The sequence below is a fragment of the Equus quagga genome, chromosome 8 (genome assembly GCF_021613505.1).
Source record: "Equus quagga isolate Etosha38 chromosome 8, UCLA_HA_Equagga_1.0, whole genome shotgun sequence".
Taxonomy (NCBI): Eukaryota; Metazoa; Chordata; class Mammalia; order Perissodactyla; family Equidae; genus Equus; species Equus quagga.
The window spans coordinates 59766732-59791042 of record NC_060274.1 but is presented as its reverse complement, the minus strand read 5'-3'; the positions used below and the strand labels follow the sequence as shown (position 1 = coordinate 59791042).

General features: G+C 37.8%; 2 protein-coding genes across 2 annotated transcripts in view; one reads left to right on the top strand and one right to left on the bottom strand.

Annotated features, from left to right (window-relative positions):
* Window positions 1–24311, bottom strand: part of CDK14 (cyclin dependent kinase 14) — a 550173-nt gene that overhangs the window by 193065 nt on the left and 332797 nt on the right. The window contains exon 10 of the mRNA XM_046669616.1: window positions 2507–2600. Coding sequence (XP_046525572.1) covers window positions 2507–2600 — 94 coding nt within the window. The remainder of the gene's footprint in view (window positions 1–2506; window positions 2601–24311) is intronic.
* Window positions 11609–13216, top strand: LOC124243712 (elongation factor 1-alpha 1-like). Its single transcript, XM_046669617.1, has one exon. It carries the CDS (start codon window positions 11643–11645, stop codon window positions 13029–13031), a length of 1389 nt encoding a protein of 462 aa, XP_046525573.1. The 5' UTR covers window positions 11609–11642; the 3' UTR covers window positions 13032–13216.

The following is a 24311-nucleotide window of genomic DNA, read 5'->3' as shown; positions in this document are numbered from 1 at the left end:
CAAAGGGCCATAAAATATGAATAAAGATAGATAATTTATTGTTGGATGGGAAAGCTCAATTTTATATATTTTGTACCTAATATAAATTATAAGCTCAATACAATTTCAATGAAATCAGCAAGAGATTTTCTCGAGAATAGGGAGAAGGAAGAATTCCATGAGTTTAAATGAAGGGTGAGATGGCTAAGAATCGTCAATAAACGACAAAAATAAAACCTTACTGAATTAAGGATTTTCAATTCTAATAATTATTTTTAACTAGTAAGATAACTGTGCAAAGGATGTTTCCAGCAGCACTTTAAGATAGCTAAAAACTGTAAACAAGCTATTAATACGGGGCTGCTTAAGCAAATAATGTCTCATCCATACAATGAAACACTCCCCTGTCATTAAGAATGATAACAAGTTTCTGGATTTATTGTTCAATGAAAGGTGTTAATTAAATGCTAAGTGAAAAAAAGCAAGTTACAAACTAGTATATAAGATATTCAATTTTTTTAACATGCATAGAAATGGAGGATATACATCAAAATACTGAATGTGGTTTTCTCTGGATAGTAGGATAAAGGGAGATTTTTCAGGTGTTTTTTACTTTTGTGGCATTGTAGGAATTTTCCCTTATAAAGATGCACTACTTTTACAATCATAAGACATTATTTTAACATTATGGGTGGGAATTTATGGATAACAAATAATAATTAAGTAAAAGTGAAAGGAAGTGGACACAGACAGCTTCTGGGAGAAGAACCCAACAGGACAACACTCTGAAGAAGGCTTCTATAAGGTTAGGGACTCCGCCATCTGTGCATCTGCTCTGAGTGTGCAGAGACGCCTGGGGTGGAGGAATCCCGTGGGCTTTGATTTCCTAGTTTCCACTCTCCTCTTATTATTATTTTACTGATGATGGAGTCTTAATTCATATCTCTACACTCTACTGCGGTCCTTATGCTTAATATGAAAACTATATTTCAATGCTGCACTTACATATCTAAAATGAATGATAATCCAATAAGTACATCTCTTGACACAGGCCATACTAAAATCTGCATCAGTGATTTTATACGGTAGTTTTATTAAAGAAGGAAAAAGCATGAGAACGTGGTTAACTGCTACAATGTATACAGTTTGAATCCTTTTAACAACCTTAATTTGTCTTGCTTTGATTCCATATTTTAAATAACAGGCTTACAGGAATATTAGCTAATGTGGAAGTTCTACTGAAAAAAATATTCAGTATAAAAATGATTTTATATAAATAATAACATCTTGTATTTATGAGGTATTAACTATGTGCCAGGCATAGTTCTAAAAGCACTCAGTAAAGTGTAGAAATGTGTATATAGGGTAGAAAGTCAATTATTCCACAAAACAGCCTATGAGGCAGGCGCTGTCCTTATTCCTCCTTTCACCCATAGGAAATCAAGGCTCACGGAGCTAAGGCCCTGCCCAAGCTGAACCCAGACTGTCTGGCTCCAGAATACATTTTATTAATTTTTTGCAGATTTAAAAAAAAAATTTACATGTTTTAAATGTCAGAACAGTTTTATAGAAAAAGTTGTGAAAAATAGTACAGAGAGTTTCTATATACTCCTTACCAGTTTCCCCTATTGTCAAAAATCTTACATTATACGGTGCATGTGTCACAACGAAGGAACACACACTGGTATGCTGATATTAACTAAACTGCACATTTCATTTGGATTTCACTAGTTGTTCCCTAACGTTCTTTTCCTGTTCCAGGATTCTATCCATGACAGCACATTACATTGAGTTGTCCAGTCTCCCTAGCCTCCTCTGGGCTGTGACAGTTTCTCAGACTTCCCTTGTTTTCAATGACCTTGACAGTTTTAAGGGGTACTATTGAGGTACTGTGTAGAATGTCCCCCAGTTTGGGTTTGTGCGATGTGTTTTTCATGATTAGACTGGGATTATGGTTTCCGGAGGAAGATCACAGAGGCAAAGTGCCGTTCTCAATACCTTGTACCAAGGGTCCACGCTACCAATGTGACTTATCTTTGATGATGCTGGTCTTAAAGACCTGACTGAGGTACCGCTTGCCCAATTTCTCCATTTTAAACTTATTATCCTCCCCTCCCACCCCTCTTTCTATGCTCTACTTTATGGGAAAAAAGTTACCAATCAAAACCCACATTTAAGGTGGGTGGGAAGGAGAGCGAGTTAAGCTCCCCCTACTTGAAGGAGGGGGAGTATCTATATAAATTATTTGGATTTTCCTGTGAAAGCCCTCATTTTTAACCCACTATTCTATATTGCCACTGACACCCTATCCTTTCTTACCTTTTTGGCATATTACTCATGTGCAGTAATTTTAAAACACAATTCTTAACTAATTTCCTGCTTTATCAAAGGTCCAAATATATGTTAGAATTAAATGTGACAACCAATAAATTTGTTTAAAATTATTTTCCACCACCACTGTAGACTATGTCACTAAGGGATGAATTAGAAACCAATTTTTCTTACAGGCATTCTGTAAAGAACTTACCAGAAATATTCGTTCAAGTTGATCCTGAATGTCTTTCATTCCTGGAAAAGCAGCAACTCCTTGGATCATTTCAACAAAGATGCAGCCAACTCCCCTACAGAGAGATGACAGAAGTGTACAAAAACTTCAATATATTCTGCTTAGAAAACTAAATCTGGAATTAGAACATCTACTCCTACAGAGGAGAAACAATGAATACATTACATTCTTAATGAGTACCAAGGGCTGTGCCACATCTACTTCGATTCTGTAACTTTCCTTTCCCCTTTCGTCTACTGCCCTGAAAGGACTCTAAATAGATGCAACTATACTGGGCTCAAAAAACAGTGGAAACTAATAAAATATAAACCTCGGTGGCTCCTCTTACCTACAGGATACAGTCATGAAACTCCTTAGCCTGATACAGAAAGCCTCCACAGTTGTGTTCTAATATCCTTTCCCAACTCGATTTCACAAACTCATAATATACTGTCCTTTCTAGCTGTCCAGGGGTTCTCAAACCTCCTTTTACATCAAAATCATCTGGGGAACTTTTAAAAACTGCAAATGATCTGAACACAAACTCCAGAGATTCTGTTTCAATCAGTCAAGGTTGGAGCCCAGGCATTGACTTGGGCTGCTCAGGTGATTCAGGGCAGCTACACTGAGGAGTACTGAGCCAGACTGATCTGCCCAGAGGCCAAGCATAAATCTGTAGAACTAGGCTCAAATTTCTCCACTACCTAGAACTGCCTCCTTCTTCATCTATTTGCTCTTGACATGTAAATCAAACCCAACCTCTCTAATCTTTTTTTTTTTTTGAGCAAGCTTAGCCCTGAGCTAACTACTGCCAATCCTCCTCTTTTTGCTGAGGAGAACTGGCCCTGAGCTAACATCCATGCCCATCTTCCTCTACTTTTTTTTTTTTAATATGTGGGATGCCTACCACAGCATGGCTTGCCAAGCAGTGCCATGTCAGCACCTGGGATCCCAACCAGTGAACCCCGGGCTGTCAAATCAGAACGTCCTAACCGCTGTGCCACCGGGCCGGCACTCTCTAATCTAATTTAAATTCCACTAAGGCTTCCATGAACATTCCAGCAGACAGGATAGCTCCCTTTATGAGTTTATTTGGTAAGTTCTTATTCAATATACCAGCCATCTGCTATGGTCAACTTCCTCTCCTAGCTTAGCCTGCCATGATCACAGTTCCTATCTAGTAAGGTGGTCCAGCATATCAGGAGACCTTCCCTCCCACACAACAGCAGCCTACGTCTAACCCAAGAGGAACAGCCAATCCACAGTACAGGCAGAGAGTCAATCAGATACTTCTGTTGGGACTTTGGAGAACAAGCCACTTGGGAGTGGGAGGGAAAGAAACTAACATATATCGATGGAATAAGTCACATTAGTGGCAGAGAACTAGCAAGAATGTCCATCTTCCTGTGGATGAAGTCCCCTGAATTGACCCAGTTCCCATCTTCCTAAGGCCTGGATGTTCAGACAATCCAGTGTTTTTGCTAGATCTCTCTACCTTCTAGCAATTCTCCAGGATTTTTTTTCAAATGGCTCTACCTTGAATGGGTTTATGTTTCCCAAAAGTATCCTAATAAAATTACGAACATATTGGGACACTTCTTCAATTGTTGCACTCATATTCAATTTAGGGTGAGCAAACCCTTGTGTCTTCAACTTATTTCAGATCCTCTAGAGGTTAAGGACAGGGACTACTTCTCTGTAGCTGCCCTGGTGTTATCATGGTTGTACATAAAACAATATGTTGTATATAAAACAATATGTATATAAAATGATAATTAAAAAAGTAAAATATTTGCAGAAATCTCTTCTCTATTATACCACATAATTTCTATCCAAATTAAACATCAATAGAATATAGAGTCAAAATGACTAAAAACAAACAAATGCTACTTTATATCATAAAAAATAGTTTCATTAAGTAGTAAAGAATTAATTTCAAAATCAGATGGGTTTTAACACAAGTTATCATTTAAGATTTGAGAGACAACGTAAGTATCCAGGATTATTTTATTAGCATATGAAAATACAATGATATTCTTATAAATTTAGGGCTTCAGATGGCTGATGAGGTCTGGAATTTCAACTTGGTGGTTTTCCAAATTTTTATGCCAATAATCCTTCTCTAAGACTACTAACCTACATTTCTACTGTCTTCTATTTGTTTATGTAAAAATATCCTGGATCTTAAATAGCTCCCTGTACTTTTCCTTTTTTTACATTCAGAATATACTCCCTATTCATGACCTTTTGGTCCTAATCTTTCCCACCAGAAGCTGAAATTCTGAGTGTGAAGACCCTCAGCAGAAGCCACAGCCGCCCCCACTGTGTACCCAACTAAGCTAGCTGGTGAGGTAAACTCTGTCAGAACTACGTATAGAAATTCTTTTACCACTACTCGTGCTTGGTCTATATCATCTCTATAACATGATATTTACAACAACTAAAAGACAAAACTATGATGCAATTCTCCTCAGTTGGAATGTGATGATAGAGCATTTCTACAGGCTCTTACCTGCTTAGCTGGCTAAGGGACTGGGACTCTCATTTCTAATGGATGTTTCCTGTGACATCATTTTTCAAAGATGCTTGAGAGTATACTAATGAAGCTAAGAGAATTATATTAAAGGATTTATAAAAAGAGATAGAAAGCACAATAAAATAAAATAGTGAAACTATAAAACCTATCAACACATTAACATAGCAGAATACTTTAATTACTGGAGTTGCCTTATTGCCAAACAGCAATAAAAGCCCTTCAATTTAATATGAAATGATTGTTGCCTCTTTTCCTTTTTTTTCCCTTGCTATCTTCCATTAGCTCTGTGCTCCCTCTCTCTTGATGGATTAAGTTGACTGCGCTGAATGGTTTACCGAGAAAAAATTCATCCACTTAAGTTCTATACTTATGATATATAATCTTATTTCAGGAAATATCTCCTTTAATTTGTTGCTTCTTTTGACAACTTGAATAATGATGCAATTATCACCCACTTATTCTAAATTTTTCAAGAATAAGAACTGGTCACAAAAGCTTACAATTAAAGCTGTCACTGGGTGCAGTATTTTCAAACTCTTATCGTAGGATTAGTTACCTGGCAAGGCAATATATACAATACTCACGCAGGCTCACACATCTTTCAATTCTTTTAAACTCAAAATTTCAAAACTTAATTTATGCCACGAATGCATAATTTTTTTTATCACAACTCAAAACAACATTTTAAGCAGAATTGATAATTCCTTGTAATTATGGGCAGAGATGGACAACTTTTTAGGTCAGAAGGTCATACAATTTAGGAGTTCTTATTTCAAAAAAGAATACAAAATTATGAATTAAAAATTGGGTACAAAAGTAAATTTAGAATGAGAAAATAAGTCAAAACAAATCATAAATTTTAAAAAGAATACGACAAATAATATAAAATTCAAAAAAACAAAGTAACATATTTATTAACTGTCTGACACACCTCTCTAATACTTTTCTTTCTTCAATTTTGGCTGCATAACCTTCAGTGACCTCTTCTTTGAAAAATCATATAATATCATTCTCTATGAAGACAATACAGATATAATAGTCTTTCCTCTAGCATGATGATGCCTTTTTTTCTGATAGTACAGAAAAGTTTTTTTTTTCTTTCAGCTTTGCTTCTCATTATTGGTATAGTCATGTAAAGTGTTAGGACTGTTGTCAATTTTAGGAAAACTTCTATCAAGTTTCTTTCAAGTATGTACGTATATTATAAACACAGTAATTCTAAAACATTCTGCAGAATTCCCATGATAAGATACTAAAAGAGTATGAGAGGACATGCTCAGCTCAATGTGGACAGTGAGGAGAAACTTAACTCCTAAAGTCTTAAAGGACTAGAAAAGGTAGATTATGGGGTGATGGCACTAGCATGAGAATGGGGCATTCAGGTAGAAAAAACAGGATCCACTCAGTGAGGAATCTAGAGAAAGTCAAATGTTGTCATGGCTCAGTGTGGAAAATGCAAGGAAAAGTTAAAAAGAGAGCAGAAGGCCATATTCTATGCTAAGAAGTTTGTGTTTTATTCCTAGGCTAGAAGGTCTTCATTTTTTTCTGTATCCCCGTACTCATGGTGGAGGAAGCTCACTAGCTGGATATATGGGTGGAGAACCCAGACCACAGGCAGACTAGGAGATAAAATAGTTTTGAGGACAGAAGCAACTACAAGCATTAGTTGTAAAAGCCACCTTGTTCTTTTCCACTCATGGCAGCAAATGAATAAGACTAACAATAGTATAAGCTCTGTCTCTACCCCGGGAGGGCAGGGAGGCAACACACAAGAATGCATAGGGGTCTACAAACTACAGACTGTGAGCCAAATCCTGCCCAGTGCCTGTTTTTATAATGGCCTGTGAGCTCAGAATGGTTTCTACATATTTAAATGGCTGAAAAAAATCAAAAGAAGACTATTTGGTGATATATGAACATTATATGAAATTCAAATTTGTGTTCATAAATAAGGTTTTATTGGAACACAGCCACACTCATTCATTTATGTGTTGTCTATGCTGTTTTCTTGTCATCATGGTAGAGTTTAATAGTTGCTACAGAGACCATATGCCCTGAAAAGCCTAAAATATTTACTATCCAGTCCTCTACAGACAAAGTTTGCCAAACCTTAATCTATGTTATGCTCCACTTGCATAAAAACATATTTGTAAATAGAAGAAATCATCGTCATCAGTTACAGAGTAAAAATTAAAAGACATGACATATTATGATTATTTGTGAATAATTACTAATAGAAATGGGCTCACAAATATGATCTGGTTTTTCACTATTTTCCTCAGCAGTTTTTTTGTGATAGACATGCTTTAAAAGATTCCAGGCATTTTGCCAAAAATTGCTAAATTATTAAAACTTGATCAAAGATGGATATTTTAATCTTTAAAGTATTTTTAAAAGAAATAAGTTGGGACAAAATATGTACGGTGATTTTTAATGACAGTGCTTCTACAAGCAATTCTGTAAGGATTTCTTCTCAACATACAGGATTTGGCGAGTTGATTTGAACAAAGGTTGAGGTGAAAGAAGGAGAGTTTACTTTCATGAACTTCTTTTTAGAAGTTTTTGTTTTGTGTTTAGAACATGGGGGAGCAAAATTTCACTGCCTGGAAGTACTATCTTTTATTTTTAGAAACATTAGGAAATTTTACCTGATAAATGAAATTTTATAAATATAAAGTTGCTGTGTTCTGAAATGATTTCAAGTTATTTTCTTTCCATCTGCCCTCCCTCTATCCACAACCATGTCAGTGTCTCTGTGTTAATAAAAGGAAAGGAATCAGATTTTTAAAATTATATCTTGAGGCAGAGCAAAATGGTGGGGTGAGCTGACCCGGGATTCTCTCCTCTCCAAAATACAACAAAGGATTGGAAAAACTGAATTTCAGAGAATAAATCTAATGCCAACACGTTAGAGACCTACAATATCAAGAAGGCAGAGATCATAAACCTTGCTGACGGCCTCGGAGGTGCTGGAACGGGTGGAAGAGAACGTCGCTACGCCCCTAGAGTCTGTGATCCCTGCTGCGTGGGTCCAGGAAGGAGCGGGGGAGGGGCCGCGCGATCGGGGGATCATCCAGGACTCCTGCCGCTGGTTCAGTGGAAACCCGCTGACGGGGGAAAGCTTCTGTGCGTGGGGACCCCATAAACCCAGGGCCTTGGGAGACCAGAGAACAAAACTGATCTGAATCCAGATCAGTGCATGAGATTAGCAGCCCCTCCTTCCTGGCAAAGTGCACTGGGCACCGCAATCTTGCCCAAAGACGGAGAGCTCAGAACACACGGCTCTCAACCCTCATCTTGTGGCGACAGGCTGTAACCGCTACCGAATTCTACCACCATGTGAAAAAACCGCTCCTCTACCATCCAGCAATTTATAAAAGCCCCAGACCAGAAGGAAAACAATAAAGACATAGAATTAAGTCCTGAGGACTTGGAATTAGGTCAACTAAGTGATAATGAATTCAGAGCAGCTATAATAAAAAAACTCAATGAGGTAGAGAGAAAGACAGAGAAACAAGCCAATGAGTTCTGGAGTTACTTCACAAAAGAGATTGAAATCATAAAGAAGAATCAAACAGAATTACTAGAGATGAAAAACACAATGGACCAGATAAAACAGAATACAGATTCCCTGAATGCCCGTGTAGACACCATAGAAGAGCAAATTAACATAATTGAAGATAGACAGGCTGAATGGCTCCAGAGAGAGGAAGAAAGAGAACTAAGAATTAAAAAAAAAAAAAATGAGGAAAATCTCCGAGAGATAGCGGATTCAATGAGGAGTAAGAACTTAAGGATCACAGGAATTCCCGAGAACGTGGAAAAGGAAAATGGAGCAGAAAGTGTGCTAAATGAAATTATTGAAGAGAACTTCCCAAATCTAGGGATTGATGGAGAAATGTGTGTAGAGGAAGACTTCAGATCTCCTAGATTTGTCAATGTAAAAAGACCTACTGCAAGGCACATAGTAGTACAATTGGCAATAAGGAAAGATAAAGAAATAATACTCAGGGAAGTAAGAAAAAAGAAGAGAATAACCTATAAAGGAGCCCCTATCAGACTTTCAGTGGATTTCTCTACAGAAACCTTACAAGCTAGGAGAGAAAGGAGTGATATAGTCAAAGCTTTAAAAGATAAAAATCTTCAGCCAAGAATACTCTATCCAGCAAGAATTTCCTTCAGATATGAGAGAGAAATTAAATCTTTTCCAGACAAACAAAAGTTAAGGGAATTTGTAACTAAAAGCCCTCCACTACAAGAAATCCTCAAGAAGGCTCTCATACCTGAAAAAAGGAAAAAGGGACAAAGGGGTCACAATTCACAGACTAGGGAGACCAATGGATAGAACCAGAACAGGACAGCAAATATTCAATTATAGCATTAGGGTAAAGGTAAGGAAACTACCAAAGCAAGGATGATCTTAGCACTCTAACTACAAATTCATAACATGTGTTGGAATAAGAAATGAAAATAATTATTTAGGAGGGGAAGAGTAAAGGGTCTAAATCAGTATTGGCCAAGTAAATAAGAGACCACCAGAGAATAGACTATATTATACACGAGATTCTAAATACAAACTTCAGGGTAGACACTAAAATAAAATACAGAACAGAGTCACAAATCATAAATAAGGAAAAATCTAAGAAACCCAGCATTAGAAATTGCAGTATTAAATGGGTAGGCTAAAGCACACAGGAAAAGAAACACAGGAAAAGAAGATAATGAGCTACAGATTGATAGCATTAAGTCCACATGCATCAATAATCACTCTCAATGTAAACGGATTGAACTCTCCAATAAAAAGACACAGAGTGGCAAAATGGATTAAAGAACAAGATCCAACAATTTGTTGCCTCCAAGAAACACACCTCAGCCCCAAGGACAAACACAGGCTCAGGGTGAAGGGGTGGAGGACAATACTTCAAGCTAATAGCAAGAAAAAAAAGGTAGGTGTTGCAATTTGTATATCAGACGAAGTGGATTTCAAAATAAGACAGGTAAAGAGAGACACACAGGGACAATATATAATGATCAAAGGGACACTTCATCAAGAAGAAATAACACTTATAAATATCTATGCACCCAACACAGGCACACCAAGATTCATAAAGCAACTATTAACAGACCTAAAGAAAGATGTTAAAAACAACACAATAATAGTAGGGGACCTCAACACCCCACTCACATCAATGGACAGATCATCCAGACAGAAAATCAACAAGGAAATATTGGAGCTAAATGAAAAACTAAAACAATTGGACTTACTAGACATATATAGATCACTTCACCCTGAAAGAGCTGAATACACATTCTTCTCAAGTGCACATGGAACATTCTCTAGGATAGACCATATGTTGGGAAACAAGGCAAGCCTCTACAAATTTAAAATAATTGAAATAACAACAAGCATCTTCTCCGATCATAATGCTATAAGGCTAGAAATTAATTACAAGAAAAAAGCTGAGAAAGGCACAAAGATGTGGAGACTAAACAACACACTACTGAACAAGAAATGGATCAGTGAAGAAATTAAAGAAGAAATCAAAAAATACCTGGAAACAAATGAAAACGATAGCATTCCATACCAACTCATATGGGATACAGCAAAAGCTGTATTAAGAGGAAAACTCATCACAATACAGGCACATCTTAACAAACAACAAAAATCCCAAATAAGCAATCTTAAACTACACCTAACTGAACCAGAGAAAAAAGAACAAATAAAGCCCAAAGTCAGCAGAAAGAGAAATAATAAAAACCAGAGCAGAAATAAATACTATTGAAACGAAAAAGGCAGTAGAAAGGATCAATGAAATAAAGAGCTGGTTTTTTGAGAAGATAAAAGTGCCAAACCCCTAGCCAGACTTACAAAGAAAAAAAGGGAGAAAGCTCAAATAAACAAAATCAGAAATGAAAGGGGAGAAATAACAACAGACTCTGCAGAAATACAACGGATTATAAGAGAATACTATGAAAAACTATATGCCAACAGAATGGATAACCTAGAGGAAATGAATAAATTCTTGGACTCCTACAATCTCCCAAAGCTCACTCAAGAAGAGGCAGACAATTTGAACAGACCAATCACAAGGAAAGAGATTGAAACAGCAATCAAAAACATCCCAAAGAATAAAACCCCAGGACCAGATGGCTTTCCTGGGGAATTCTACCAAACTTTCAGAGAGGATTTAATACCTATCCTTTTCAAGCTATTCCAAAAAATCAGGGAAGATGGAACACTTCCTAACACATTCTATGAGGCCAACATCATGCTGATACCAAAACCTGACAAGGACACCATGAAAAAAGAGAACTACAGGCCAATATCACTGATGAACATAGATGCAAAAATTCTAAAAAAATTTTGGCAACCAGAATTCAGCAATTCATCAAAAGGATCATACATCATGATCAGGTGGGATTCATACCAGGGACACAGGGATGGTTCTACATCCGCAAATCAATCAACGTGATACACCACATCAACAAACTGAGGAATAAAAACCAGTTGATCGCTTTTTTGCAACAGGTTTGCCGCCAGAACACAGGTGTCGTGAAAACCACCGCAAAATCTAAGCCAAAATGGGGAAGGAAAAGACTCATATCAACATTGTCGTCATTGGACACGTCGATTCGGGCAAGTCCACCACGACTGGCCACCTGAACTACAAGTGCGGTGGGATCGACAAAAGAACCGTCAAGAAATTCGAGAAGGAGGCTGCTGAGATGGGAAAGGGCTCCTTCAAGTATGCCTGGGTCTTGGATAAACTGATAGCTGAACGTGAGCGTGGTATCACCATTGATATCTCCCTGTGGAAATTTGAGATCAGCAAGTATTATGTGACCATCATTGATGCCCCCGGACACAGAGACTTCATCAAAAACATGATTACAGGCACGTCTCAGGCTGACTGTGCTGTCCTGATTGTCGCTGCTGGTGTTGGTGAATTTGAAGCAGGTATCTCCAAGAATGGGCAGACCCGTGAGCATGCCCTTCTGGCTTACACACTGGGTGTGAAACAACTAATTGTTGGTGTTAACAAAATGGATTCCACTGAGCCACCCTACAGCCAGAAGAGATATGAGGAAATCGTTAAGGAAGTCAGCACCTACATTAAGAAAATTGGCTACAACCCAGACACAGTTGCATTTGTGCCAATTTCTGGTTGGAATGGTGACAACATGCTGGAGCCAAGTGCTAATATGCCTTGGTTCAAGGGATGGAAAGTCACCCGTAAAGATGGCAATGCCAGTGTAACTACGCTGCTTGAAGCTCTGGATTGCATCCTGCCACCAACTCGTCCAACTGATAAGCCCTTGCATCTGCCCCTCCAGGACGTCTACAAAATTGGTGGTATCGGTACTGTCCCTGTGGGCCGAGTGGAGACTGGTGTTTTGAAACCTGGCATGGTGGTCACCTTTGCTCCAGTCAATGTTACAACTGAAGTAAAGTCTGTTGAAATGCATCATGAAGCTTTAAGCGAAGCTCTTCCTGGGGACAACGTGGGCTTCAATGTCAAGAACGTGTCTGTCAAAGATGTTCGCCATGGCAATGTGGCTGGTGACAGCAAAAATGATCCACCAATGGAAGCAGCTGGCTTCACAGCTCAGGTGATTATCCTGAACCATCCAAGCCAAATCAGTGCTGGGTATGCACCTGTGCTGGATTGTCACACAGCTCACACTGCTTGCAAGTTTGCTGAGCTGAAGGAGAAGATTGATCGTCGTTCTGGAAAGAAGCTAGAAGATGGCCCCAAAGTCTTGAAATCTGGTGATGCTGCCATCGTTGATATGGTTCCTGGCAAGCCCATGTGTGTTGAGAGCTTCTCTGACTATCCTCCTCTGGGCCGTTTTGCTGTTCGTGACATGAGACAGACGGTTGCTGTGGGTGTCATCAAAGCAGTGGACAAGAAGGCAGCTGGAGCTGGCAAGGTCACCAAGTCTGCCCAGAAGGCTCAGAAGGCTAAATGAATAGTATCCCCAATACCTGCCACCCCAGTCTTAATCAGTGGTGGAACGGTCTCAGAACTGTTTGTCTCAATTGGCCTTTTAAGTTTAATAGTAAAAGACTGGTTAATGATAACAATGCATCGTAAAACCTTCAGAAGGAAAGGAGAATGTTTTGTTGACCATTTGGTTTTTTGTGTGGCAGTTTTGAGTTATTAGTTTTTAAAATCAGTACTTTTTTTTTTTATTAATGTTATGATAGATTACAACCTTGTGAGATTTCAGTTGTACATTTTTGTTAGTCATGTTGTGGGTACACCACTTCCCCCTCTGTGCCCTCCCCCCACCCCCCCTTTTCCCTGGTAACCACCGATCAGATCTCCTTATCAATCTACTAATTTCCGCCTATGAGTGGAGTCATATAGAGTTCGTCTTTCTCTGACTGGCTTATTTCGCTTAACATAATACCCTCGAGGTCCATCCACGTTGTTGTGAATGGGCCAATTTTGTCATTTTTTATGGCTGAGTAGTATTCCATTGTGTATATATACCACATCTTCTTTATCCAATCATCAGTTTCTGGGCATGTAGGCTGGTTCCACGTCTTGGCTATTGTAAATAATGCTGCGATGAACATAGGGGTGCAACGGACTCTTGAGATTTCTGATATCAGGTTCTTAGGATAGATACCCAGTAATGGGATGGCTGGGTCATAGGCTATTTCTATTTTTAACTTTTTGAGAAGTCTCCATACTGTTTTCCATAGTGGCTGTACCAGTTTGCATTCCCACCAACAGTGTATGAGGGTTCCTTTTTCTCCACAACCTCTCCAACATTTGTCACTCTTGGTTTTGGATGTTTTTGCCAATCTAACGGGTGTAAGGTGATATCTTAGTGTAGTTTTCATTTGCATTTCCCTGATGATTAGCGATGATGAACATCTTTTCATGTGTCTATTGGCCATATTCATATCTTCTTTTGAGAAATGTCTGTTCATGTCCTCTGCCCATTTTTTGATCGGGTTGTTTGTTTTTTTGTTGTTAAGCAGTGTGAGTTCTTTGTATATTATGGAGATTAACCCTTTGTCGGATAAGTGGCTTGTAAATATTTTTTCCCAATTAGTGAGCTGTTTTTTTGTTTCAATCCTGTTTTCCCTTGCCTTGAAGAAGCTCTTTAGTCTGATGAAGTCCCATTTGTTTATCCTTTCTATTGTTTCCCTCAACTGAGTAGTTACAGCGTCTGAAAAGATTCTTTTGAAACTGATGTCAAAGAGTGTACTGCCTCTATTTTCTTCCAAAAGACTTATTGTCTCAGGCCTAATCTTTAGGTCTTTGATCCATTTTGAGTTTATTTTGGTGTGTGGTGAAAAAGACTGGTCAATTTTCAATCTTTTGCATGTGGCTGTCCAGTTTTCCCAGCACCATTTGTTGAAGAGACTTTCTTTTCTCCATTGTAGGCCCTCTGCTCCTTTATCGAAGATTAGCTGTCCATAGATGTGTGGTTTTATCTCTGGGCTTTCAATTCTGTTCCATTGATCTGTGGACCTGTTTTTGTACCAGTACCATGCTGTTTTGATCACTGTAGCTTTGTAGTATGTTTTGAAATCAGGGATTGTGATTCCACCGGCTTTGTTTTTCCTGCTCAGGATTGCTTTAGCAATTCGCGGTCTTTTGTTGCCCCATATGAATTTTAGGATTCTTTGTTCAATTTCTGTGAAGAATGTTCTTCGGATTCTGATTGGGATAGCATTGAATCTGTATATTGCTTTAGGTAGTATGGACATTTTAACTATGTTTATTCTTCCAATCCATGTGCAAGGAATGTCTTTCCATCTCTTTATGTCATCGTCAATTTCTTTCAAGAAAGTCTTGTAGTTTTCATTGTATAGATCCTTCACTTCCTTGGTTAAGTTTATCCCAAGGTATTTTATTCTTTTTGTTGCGATTGTGAATGGGATTGAGTTCTTGAGTTCTTTTTCTGTTAGTTCATTGTTAACGTATAGAAATGCTACTGATTTATGCACGTTAATTTTATACCCTGCTACTTTGCTGTAGTTGTTGATTATCTCTAATAGTTTTTCTGTGGATTCTTTGGGGTTTTCTATATATAAGATCATGTCGTCTGAAAACAACGAGAGTTTTACTTCTTCGTTACCTATTTGAATTCCTTTTATTTCTTTTTCCTGCCGAATTGCTCTGGCCAGCACCTCCAGTACTATGTTGAATAGGAGTGGTGAAAGTGGGCACCCTTGTCTTGTTCCTGTCCTCAGAGGGATGGCTTTCAGTTTTTGTCCATTGAGTATGATGTTGGCTGTGGGTCTATCACATATGGCCTTTATTATGTTGAGGTACTTTCCTTCTATACCCATTTTACTGAGGGTTTTTATCATAAATGGGTGTTGGATCTTGTCGAATGCTTTCTCAGCATCTATTGAGATGATCATGTGGTTTTTGTTTTTCATTTTGTTGATGTAGTGTATCACGTTGATTGATTTGCGGATGTTGAACCATCCCTGTGTCCCTGGTATAAATCCCACTTGATCATGGTGTATAATCTTTTTGATGTATTGCTGTAATCGGTTTGCCAAAATTTTGTTGAGGATTTTTGCATCTATGTTCATCAGTGATATCGGCCTGTAGTTCTCCTTCTTTGTGTTGTCCTTGTCAGGTTTGGGGATCAGAGTGATGTTGGCTTCATAGAATGTGTTAGGGAGTTCTCCATCTTTCTCAATTTTCTGGAACAGTTTGAGGAGAATAGGTATTAAGTCTTCTTTGAATGTTTAGTAGAATTCTCCAGAGAAGCCGTCTGGTCCTGGACTCTTATTTTTGGGGAGGTTTTTGATTACCGTTTCTATTTCCTTACTTGTGATTGGCCTATTCAGATTCTCCATTTCTTCCTGATTCAGTTTGGGGAGATTGTAGGAGTCTAGGAATTTGTCCATTTCTTCCAGGTTGTTCAATTTGTTGGCATATAGTTTTTCATAGTATTCTCTTATGATCTCTTGTATTTCATTGGTATCTGTTGTGATTTCTCCCCTGTCATTCCTAATTTTATTAATTTGCGATTTCTCTCTTCTTTTCTTGGTGAGTCTGGCTAGGGGTTTGTCGATTTTGTTAATTCTTTTGAAGAACCAACTCTTTGTTTCATTGATCCTTTCTATTGTCTTTTTTGTTTCGATATCGTTTATTTCTGCTCTTATTTTTATTATTTCCCTCCTTCTACTGACTCTGGGCTTTGTTTGTTCTTCTTTTTCTAGTTCTGTTAGGTGTCGTTTGAGGTTGCTTATGTGAGCTTTTTCTTGTTTAGTGAGGTGAGCCTGTATTGCGATGAATTTCCCTCTTAGGACTGCTTTTGCTGCATCCCAAATGATTTGGTATGTCGTGTTCTCATTTTCATTAGTCTCCAGATAAAATTTGATTTCTTCTTTAATTTCTTCAATGATCCATTGTTTGTTGAGAAGCGTGTTGTTTAGTCTCCACATTAAAATCAGTACTTTTTAATGGAAACAACTTGACCAAAAATCTGTCACAGAATTTTGAGACCCATTAAAACAAAGTTTAATGAGAAAAAAAAAAAAATGATCATCTCAATAGATGCAGAGAAGGTATTTGACAAGATCCAACAGCCATTTATGATAAAAACTCTGAACAAAATGGGCATAGAAGGAAACTACCTCAACATAATAAAGGCCATATATAACAAACCCATAGCCAACATCATACTCAATGGGCAAAAACTGAACGCCATCCCCCTGAAAACAGGAACGAGACAAGGATGCCCTCTATCACCACTCTTATTCAACATAGTACTGGAGGTCCTGGCCAGAGCAATCAGGCAAGAAAAAGGAATAAAAGGAATCCAAATAGGGAGGGAAGAAGTGAAACTCTCGCTGTTTGCAGATGACATGATCGTATATATAGAAAACCCCAAAGAATCCATTGGAAAACTGTTAGAAGTAATCAACAACTACAGCAAAGTTGCAGGGTATAAAATCAATTTGCATAAATCAGTAGCATTTCTATATTCTAATAACGAACTAACAGAAAAAGAACTCAAGAACACAATACCATTCACAATCGCAACAAAAAGAATAAAATACCTTGGGGTAAATTTAACTAAGGAAGTGAAAGACCTAGATAATGAAAATTACAAGGCCTTTCTGAGAGAATTGGATGACGACATAAGGAGATGGAAAGACATTCCATGTACATGGATTGGAAGAATAAACATAGTTAAAATGTCCGTTCTACCTAAAGCAATCTACAGATTCAACGCCATCCCAATCAGAATCCCAATGACATTCTTTACAGAATTAGAACAAAGAATCCTAAAATTCATATGGGGCAACAAAAGACCCCGAATTGCTAAAGCAATCCTGAGAAAAAAGAACAAAACGGGAGACATCACAATCCCTGTCTTCAAAACATACTACAAAGCTACAGTAATCAAAACAGCATGGTACTGGTACAAAAACAGGTGCACAGATCAATGGAACAAAATTGAAAGCCCAGAAATAAAACCACACATCTATGGACAGCTTATCTTTGACAAAGGAGCTGAGGGCATACAATGGAGAAAAGAAAGTCTTTTCAACAAATGGTGCGGGGAAAACTGGAAAGCCACATGTAAAAGAATGAAAATTGACCATTCTTTGTCACCATTCACCAAAATAAACTCAAAATGGATCAAAGACCTAAAGGTGAGACCTGAAACCATAAGGCTTCTGGAAGAAAACGTAGGCAGTACACTCTTTGACATCAGTACTAAAAGGATCTTTTCGGACACAATCCAGCCATCCCACTACTGGGTATCTATCCAAAGAGCTTAAAGTCAGCAATCCCAAAAGTCCTATGTACCCCAATGTTCATTGCAGCATTATTCACAATAGCCAAGACATGGAAGCAACCTAAGTGCCCATCAACAGACGAATGGATAAAGAAGATGTAGTACATATATACAATGGAATACTACTCAGCTGCAAAACAGAACAAAATCATTCCATTTGCAATAACATGGATGGACCTTGAGGGAATTATGTTAAGTGAAATAAGCCAGCTAGAGAAGCATAATCTGTGTATGACTCCACTCATATGAGGAATTTAAAAATCTGGACTAAGAGAACAGATTAGTGGATACCAGGGGAAAGGTGGGGTGGGGGGTGGGCACAAAGGGTGAAGTGGTGCGTCTACAACACGAATGGCAAACATTAATGTACAACTGAAATTTCACAAGATTGTAACCTATCATTAACTCAATAAAAAATTAAAAAATTAAAAAAAATTATATCTTGAGCCTTTTTCCTCCTTAAAACCAAGGATGGAATAAAGGCCCCCACACTCTGCAGTTTCACGTCACGCCTCTGTAGAGAGCTGGGATTTCCTCAGCTCCAGTCATGCTGCTCTGCTGTCTGTTCCTAAAACATGTCATGCTCTTTCTCACTTCAGGATCTGTGCATGAGTTGTTGTTCCATCTGCCCAGAATGCATTTCCCCTCACTCTGTGGGTGGAAAATTGCTTCTTGTTATTCAGGGGTCAGCTCACACAGCTCTAATTAGAAATGTCTATCCCAGTCACCATATGTAAAGGCAGGTTCCTCTTTACTGCTCAGGCCCCATCTCACCCTTATTTCCCTAGTTTGTTCCCTTCATAACACTCAAAGGATGTTAACTTCTCTCTTCTTTTTTGAGGTGTGTCTCCTCTAGATAGAAGACCTACTAAGATCAGGGACAAGGCTTTGGTCATCATCTTGTCCCCAGGGCACAGCAGAGAGTCAGGTACATAGTTAAGGGCTCAGAAATATTTGTTGAATGAATGAATCAAAGGAATGCAACCCTCCCTCCCCTTCCCCCACTCCACTACCAAGTGTCAGGTGAGCTTAGTGATTTGTTTCTGAAGAGTAGCGTATGGAGGTGGAGGTTGGGGGTGGACAGTGAGTACAATGGAGAAAACTGGAAAAGAGTACCTACACTGTTTGATCAAGGCTAACATCATCAGTGATAAGTCATGTTGACAGCATGTATTCTTGATATCATGTGATGAGAAAGTCACTTCACCTCTGCAGTCTTCCTCCCCAAAACATTAGACGAATCCAAATTGAGGGACATTTTAGAAAATGGCTGACTAGTACTCCTCAAAACTGTCAAGGTCATGAAAAACAAGGAAAGTCTGAGAAACTATCATAACTCAGAGGAGGCTAAGGACACACGACAATACAAGTAATGTGGTATCCTGGATGGGATCCTAAAACAGAAAAAGGAAATTAGAGAAAAACCAGTAAAATCAAAATAAAGTTCTTTGGTTAATAGTAATGTAACACTGTGGGTTCCTTAGTTGTGACAAATGTCAGATGTTAACAATAGGGGAAACCAGGTAAGAAGTATATAGGAACTCTCTACTGCCTTTGCAAGTTTTCTATAAATCTAAAACTATTCTAAAATTTAAAGTTTATTTTGAAAAAAGGCAAAATGAGGAAGGACAGCATCTCCTTGGGACTATATATAGAATTAGTCATTTTAAGTAGAAGAGCCAGGGCATTTTGTGTTTTCCCTATATGAGAAGAAAAGAATCTCTGTGTATTTTGAAGAACTTTTTCTTGGAAGCAACATGAGCCACTAGAACTGTAGACTAGAATGTGAAATGTCAGTTGAGGTTCAACCTTAAATAACTTAGGCAGCAAACTAATTCAAAATTAATTAAGTTTGATATGAAGGTATTTGAAAACTGATATACAGATTCTATGGCAAAGCAATTCAAGATGAAAAAATTTATCTAAACTATTAAATTTGGGGCAATGGGGGGAGTGTGGAATGTAGAGAAAAAACAAAATTCCCAGGGAAGGGGCAAGAACTTTTCTCCATCAGCAGAGGGAACAGCACTTCAATGTCACTTCTCTGGGAGGGCTTCCTGATCTCTCAAATTAAGTTAGGTCCCCTAACCCCATGCTTCCCATGTTACTTCCTACAAGTGTAATTTATTTACTTATTGTAAATGTATTAGCCACTATCATCTTTCTCAGAACAAGGATTGGTCTTTCACTTTTAAAGATATAGTTCAAATGAGTCAAAGGGATTATGGCAACATAGCAACCCTCTCAGATCTGAATGAAATAGGTAGTGATCACAGCTGGTCACTACGGTCACTAGCGAAGATGCATTGTAATGTGCCTGTTCATTAAAGTCCTGTTGGGATGTTAGGGTGCAGGATAACTTTATCTCTTTCAACTAAAATAGGGTTTAATGAGATCCATCAACTCCCATACTCAGATAATATCTGCACTTGACACATGACATTTTAATTGGAGTGTACTCAATTGTCTCATAAAGATATTAATGATACAAGATATTAAACAGTAAACAATTATCACACATGAAGAAGTATAAAACAGGACTTAGAGGTTATTATTTATCTACTTGACACTAATCTTATTTTGGTCATCAAAAAATAAAACATTCTGTTTTCTGTATCTATGTGTTTATTTGTTTATCTTCCACATTTGAGTGAAATCACATGGTATTTGTCTTTCTCCATCTGACTTAGTTCGCTTAGCTTAATACCCTTAAGTACCTCAATAAAAATAAAAAATTTCAAAAATTAAAAAAATAAAACATTGTTCTCCTTCTTTCCTAATTCTCAGGGCAAGAGTTTGGTTCAATCTCAGTAGACAATGTAGAAAGACTTTAATAGTTTAAAATATGGTCCAATTGAAATCTCAAAAATTCTCCTAGATTTTAGCTTCCAATTTCATCCACTTATTAGCAAAGGCTACAGATTCCTTAGGATAGAGAGCTTTAAGCAGAGAGTGACAGTTTCACTCTCAAGTGGCAATGCTTAACCACAGAGCCTGGGAGGGACCATGACACAGCACAGCCTGTGCATTTGAGGATGTGCAGAGAGGACAGTGACTCACCCAGCTCATGCTATCACCGTGAGGGGAGACCTGCCCCTTCTCATATAGACTTCCTGAACTGAAAGTTATGAGGCCTCTACTCAAGTTCAGAGAATCACTTACAGCCATTCAGAACCATCTGTATTGTCAAAACATTTGGAAAGAGGGCAGTAGATAAAGACAGTGTCAAGCTGCGTCTGACAAGAGGACAGCAGATAAAGAGAACCATAACTCACTGCAAGTTTGGCCTTTCTCTCATTCAACATTATGCCTGCACCAGAAATTTCCCCAAAGCCTATATGTCCATCGAAAACAAAGCATCTGAAGCAGTGCTTCTCACCCTTTAATGTGTACGTCAATCATGTGGGGCTTTGTTAGGGTGAGGATTCTGATTGACCAGGTCTGGGTTGAGGCCTGAGATCTTGCATTTCTAACAAGCTTCTAAGCAATGCTGACACTGCTGGTCGTAAGACCAGAAACTGAAGAGCAAGAATCTAAAGGAATCTAGGTAATTCTCTCTTGAAGGGAATTTTATAACTCAGGTTAATTCTCTGAATATGTATTCAGGCTCCAGCCAAGGAAACAACAAAGAAACAGTAGACTAGTGAAATAAGTTAAATTAAATACTAAACACAATCTGAATTTAACACACAGAGATGCAATACTAACTCAGAAAGGTTCCACATTTATTAACCTAATAGGTAATTTTATTTAGCCATGGTTCACTGAAATACACCATTATGCAATTAAAGCTAGTGAGATTTGATGCAACAAGGTGGCCATTTATTAATCTCACTTTTCTCTGTTGGAATGTATATACAGTCATGTGCTGCATAATGACATTTTGGTCAACGATGGACCATGTATACGATGGTAGTCCCACAAGATGAGTACCGTAATAGCCTAGGTGTGTAGTAGGCTATACCACCTGGGTTTGTGTAAGTGCACTCTATGATGTTTGTACAATGACGAAATTGACTAACAACACATTTCTCAGAACCTGTCCCGGTCATTAAACTATGCATGACTATATTTGTAAAATAGACTAAAGAGTTTTGTTCCCTAAGAGGTTAGCTTCTAAAAGATCAAAATTTAAAAAAAAATTCCTTTGCTACAATTTGTAAGAAAATTTATTACACATAACAGATGTCATCTTTTCATGTTGGCATTTGCAGTATTTGAAAAGTGAAAGATTTAAATACTACATTCCACATGCCCTTGGTGACTACTGAAGGAACTGAATTGATTAAACTGTCACTCATCATTTACTGTGTGGTTAGCGCTTCATTAGGCACAGATAGGCACAATATATCTTAGTCAAATACTTCTGCAGAGTACTTAGATCTCAAGGAATGAAAACAAAACCAAACCAAACCCTACATTGTAGGTAAAAGCCCATCTCAGAAAACATTCAATGCAAAACAATAGACTTTTTATATAGGGGAAATTTTAAAATTTATTTTTCAAGCTATGAAACAAAATTATATCTCTAATAAATTGTACTTACAAATAAAGTGTATCAGAATAAAAATTAAACAAAAGTACAGATTATATGTATTTCAGTATACATATATTTTAGTACATATATATTTGTGTGTGTGTGTGTGTATTTTTTTTTATGCACATAGCAAAGCTGTATTTTTGCTTTCTGGTCCAGGAACCTGAACCAGAAACCCAGGAATCATCTGAAACCCTTGTCCCTCCCTTAGTCCTCCCATTCGGTTACCAAGTTCTCATATCCTAACTATTCCTAAATATTCCTCCATCCGGTCTCTAGCCACTTCCTCCCACTCTCCACTCCTTCCTTTTTCATTACCTGCTTCATAAACCCTGTTCTTCTTCCCTACCCACAAATATCAGCTGTTTCACCTCTTGTTGGATACTTTTCCCCATGCCATGGCTTACGTGTCCTTCAACTCCAGCTTTTTCAATTTTGAAAGATGACTTTAACAAGTCAAGTAATTACTACTTCCTGACAGCTTCCCCGACCTTCCACCTCCTCTCAACCACCCACCAAAGATAAATTGATCACCTTCACCTCTGAGCCGCCACTGTACTAACTTGTACACCTGTGTTATAGCTTATCACATTGTCTTTCCCTTTGACCTTGAAGGAAGGCATGGATGGATCTTTCTCATCTCTATAAGCCCCAAGACCTGACTCAGTGCCTGGTACAAAACAGGTATTCAATAAATACCTTCAGAATGAATGAATGATTTGCATAAACTAGTCTGAAGAGTACAAACAAGAAACTGAAGAAGGAAAAGGAACTTGATTTAGAATAATACTGTCATATAAAATTAAACACTAAAAAAAACGAGTTCAATAATTTCACCAAAATATCTAAACCCTAACTTCATTTCTAAGTCACTCTGCAGGAATTCCAGTAGTCTCCATGGAAACCTCTGGTTCAGCAGTACGATTTACTCGAATGCTAAAATTTAGAGATAGAGATCTAAATCTAAAATTTAGAGATAGAATGATTAAGACAATGTTTTGATTTTGACATGTAAGGAAACTATTCCATGTGTAAATGTCTTAATTTCAGTCCCAGAATCTGGAACTGTGACTCTGAATCCTGGGCCAGTGATCACTTCTTCATGCCATGCTGCCTCCCCAAGCAGAACAATGTGTCTTTATTTGGTCAGTCTGGTCAGGTTAAAAAAGAAGAAATAGAAGAAGGTAAACTATCTCATTAATAATTTTTGTATAGATTGTATGTTGAAATGATACTTTGAATATACTAGCTGAAATATTATATTTAAAAATTATAATTTAAATTTATAATAACATAAAATAGATTATTAAAATTAACTTGCTGCTTTTTTTTTTTTAATTGTGGATACTAGAAAATTGAAAACACCCACATGGTTCACATTACATTTCTATTGGATTACTTCAGATTCACCCGCATCTCTGAATGCCTTTATTATATTTTTAGCTTCTGCTTCTTCGATTGAAATCACTGTTACTGGTGGGGACTGGGTGGTCATCTGCTTTGGACCTTGAAATTTAAGAGGCAGCTCTCTGAATGAGTGTTATTTCACACTCAGATAAGCATGGTCATAATCGGATGCTCAGAGGGAACTCAGCAGTTTAGTGTCAATGAAGAAGCCTCCTGGGGGCATGCCTCATTTGTTCAAAAAATATTTATGTAATATTTTCTTGATGACGGACCGCTATGCCAGGTTCTGGGACTATGTCTGGGAACAAGAAAGAAGTAGTCACTGGCCTTGGAAAGCTTATAGTCTGGTAGGGGCAATGGACATTGTGACGGTTAATCTGATTAATCAACTGGCATAAAGTTTCAGTTAAGTGAGATGAATAAGCTCCAGAGATCTGTTGTACAACATTGCACCTATAGTCAACAATAATACATTGTGCACTGAAAATCTTTTAAGAGGATAGATCTCACGTTAA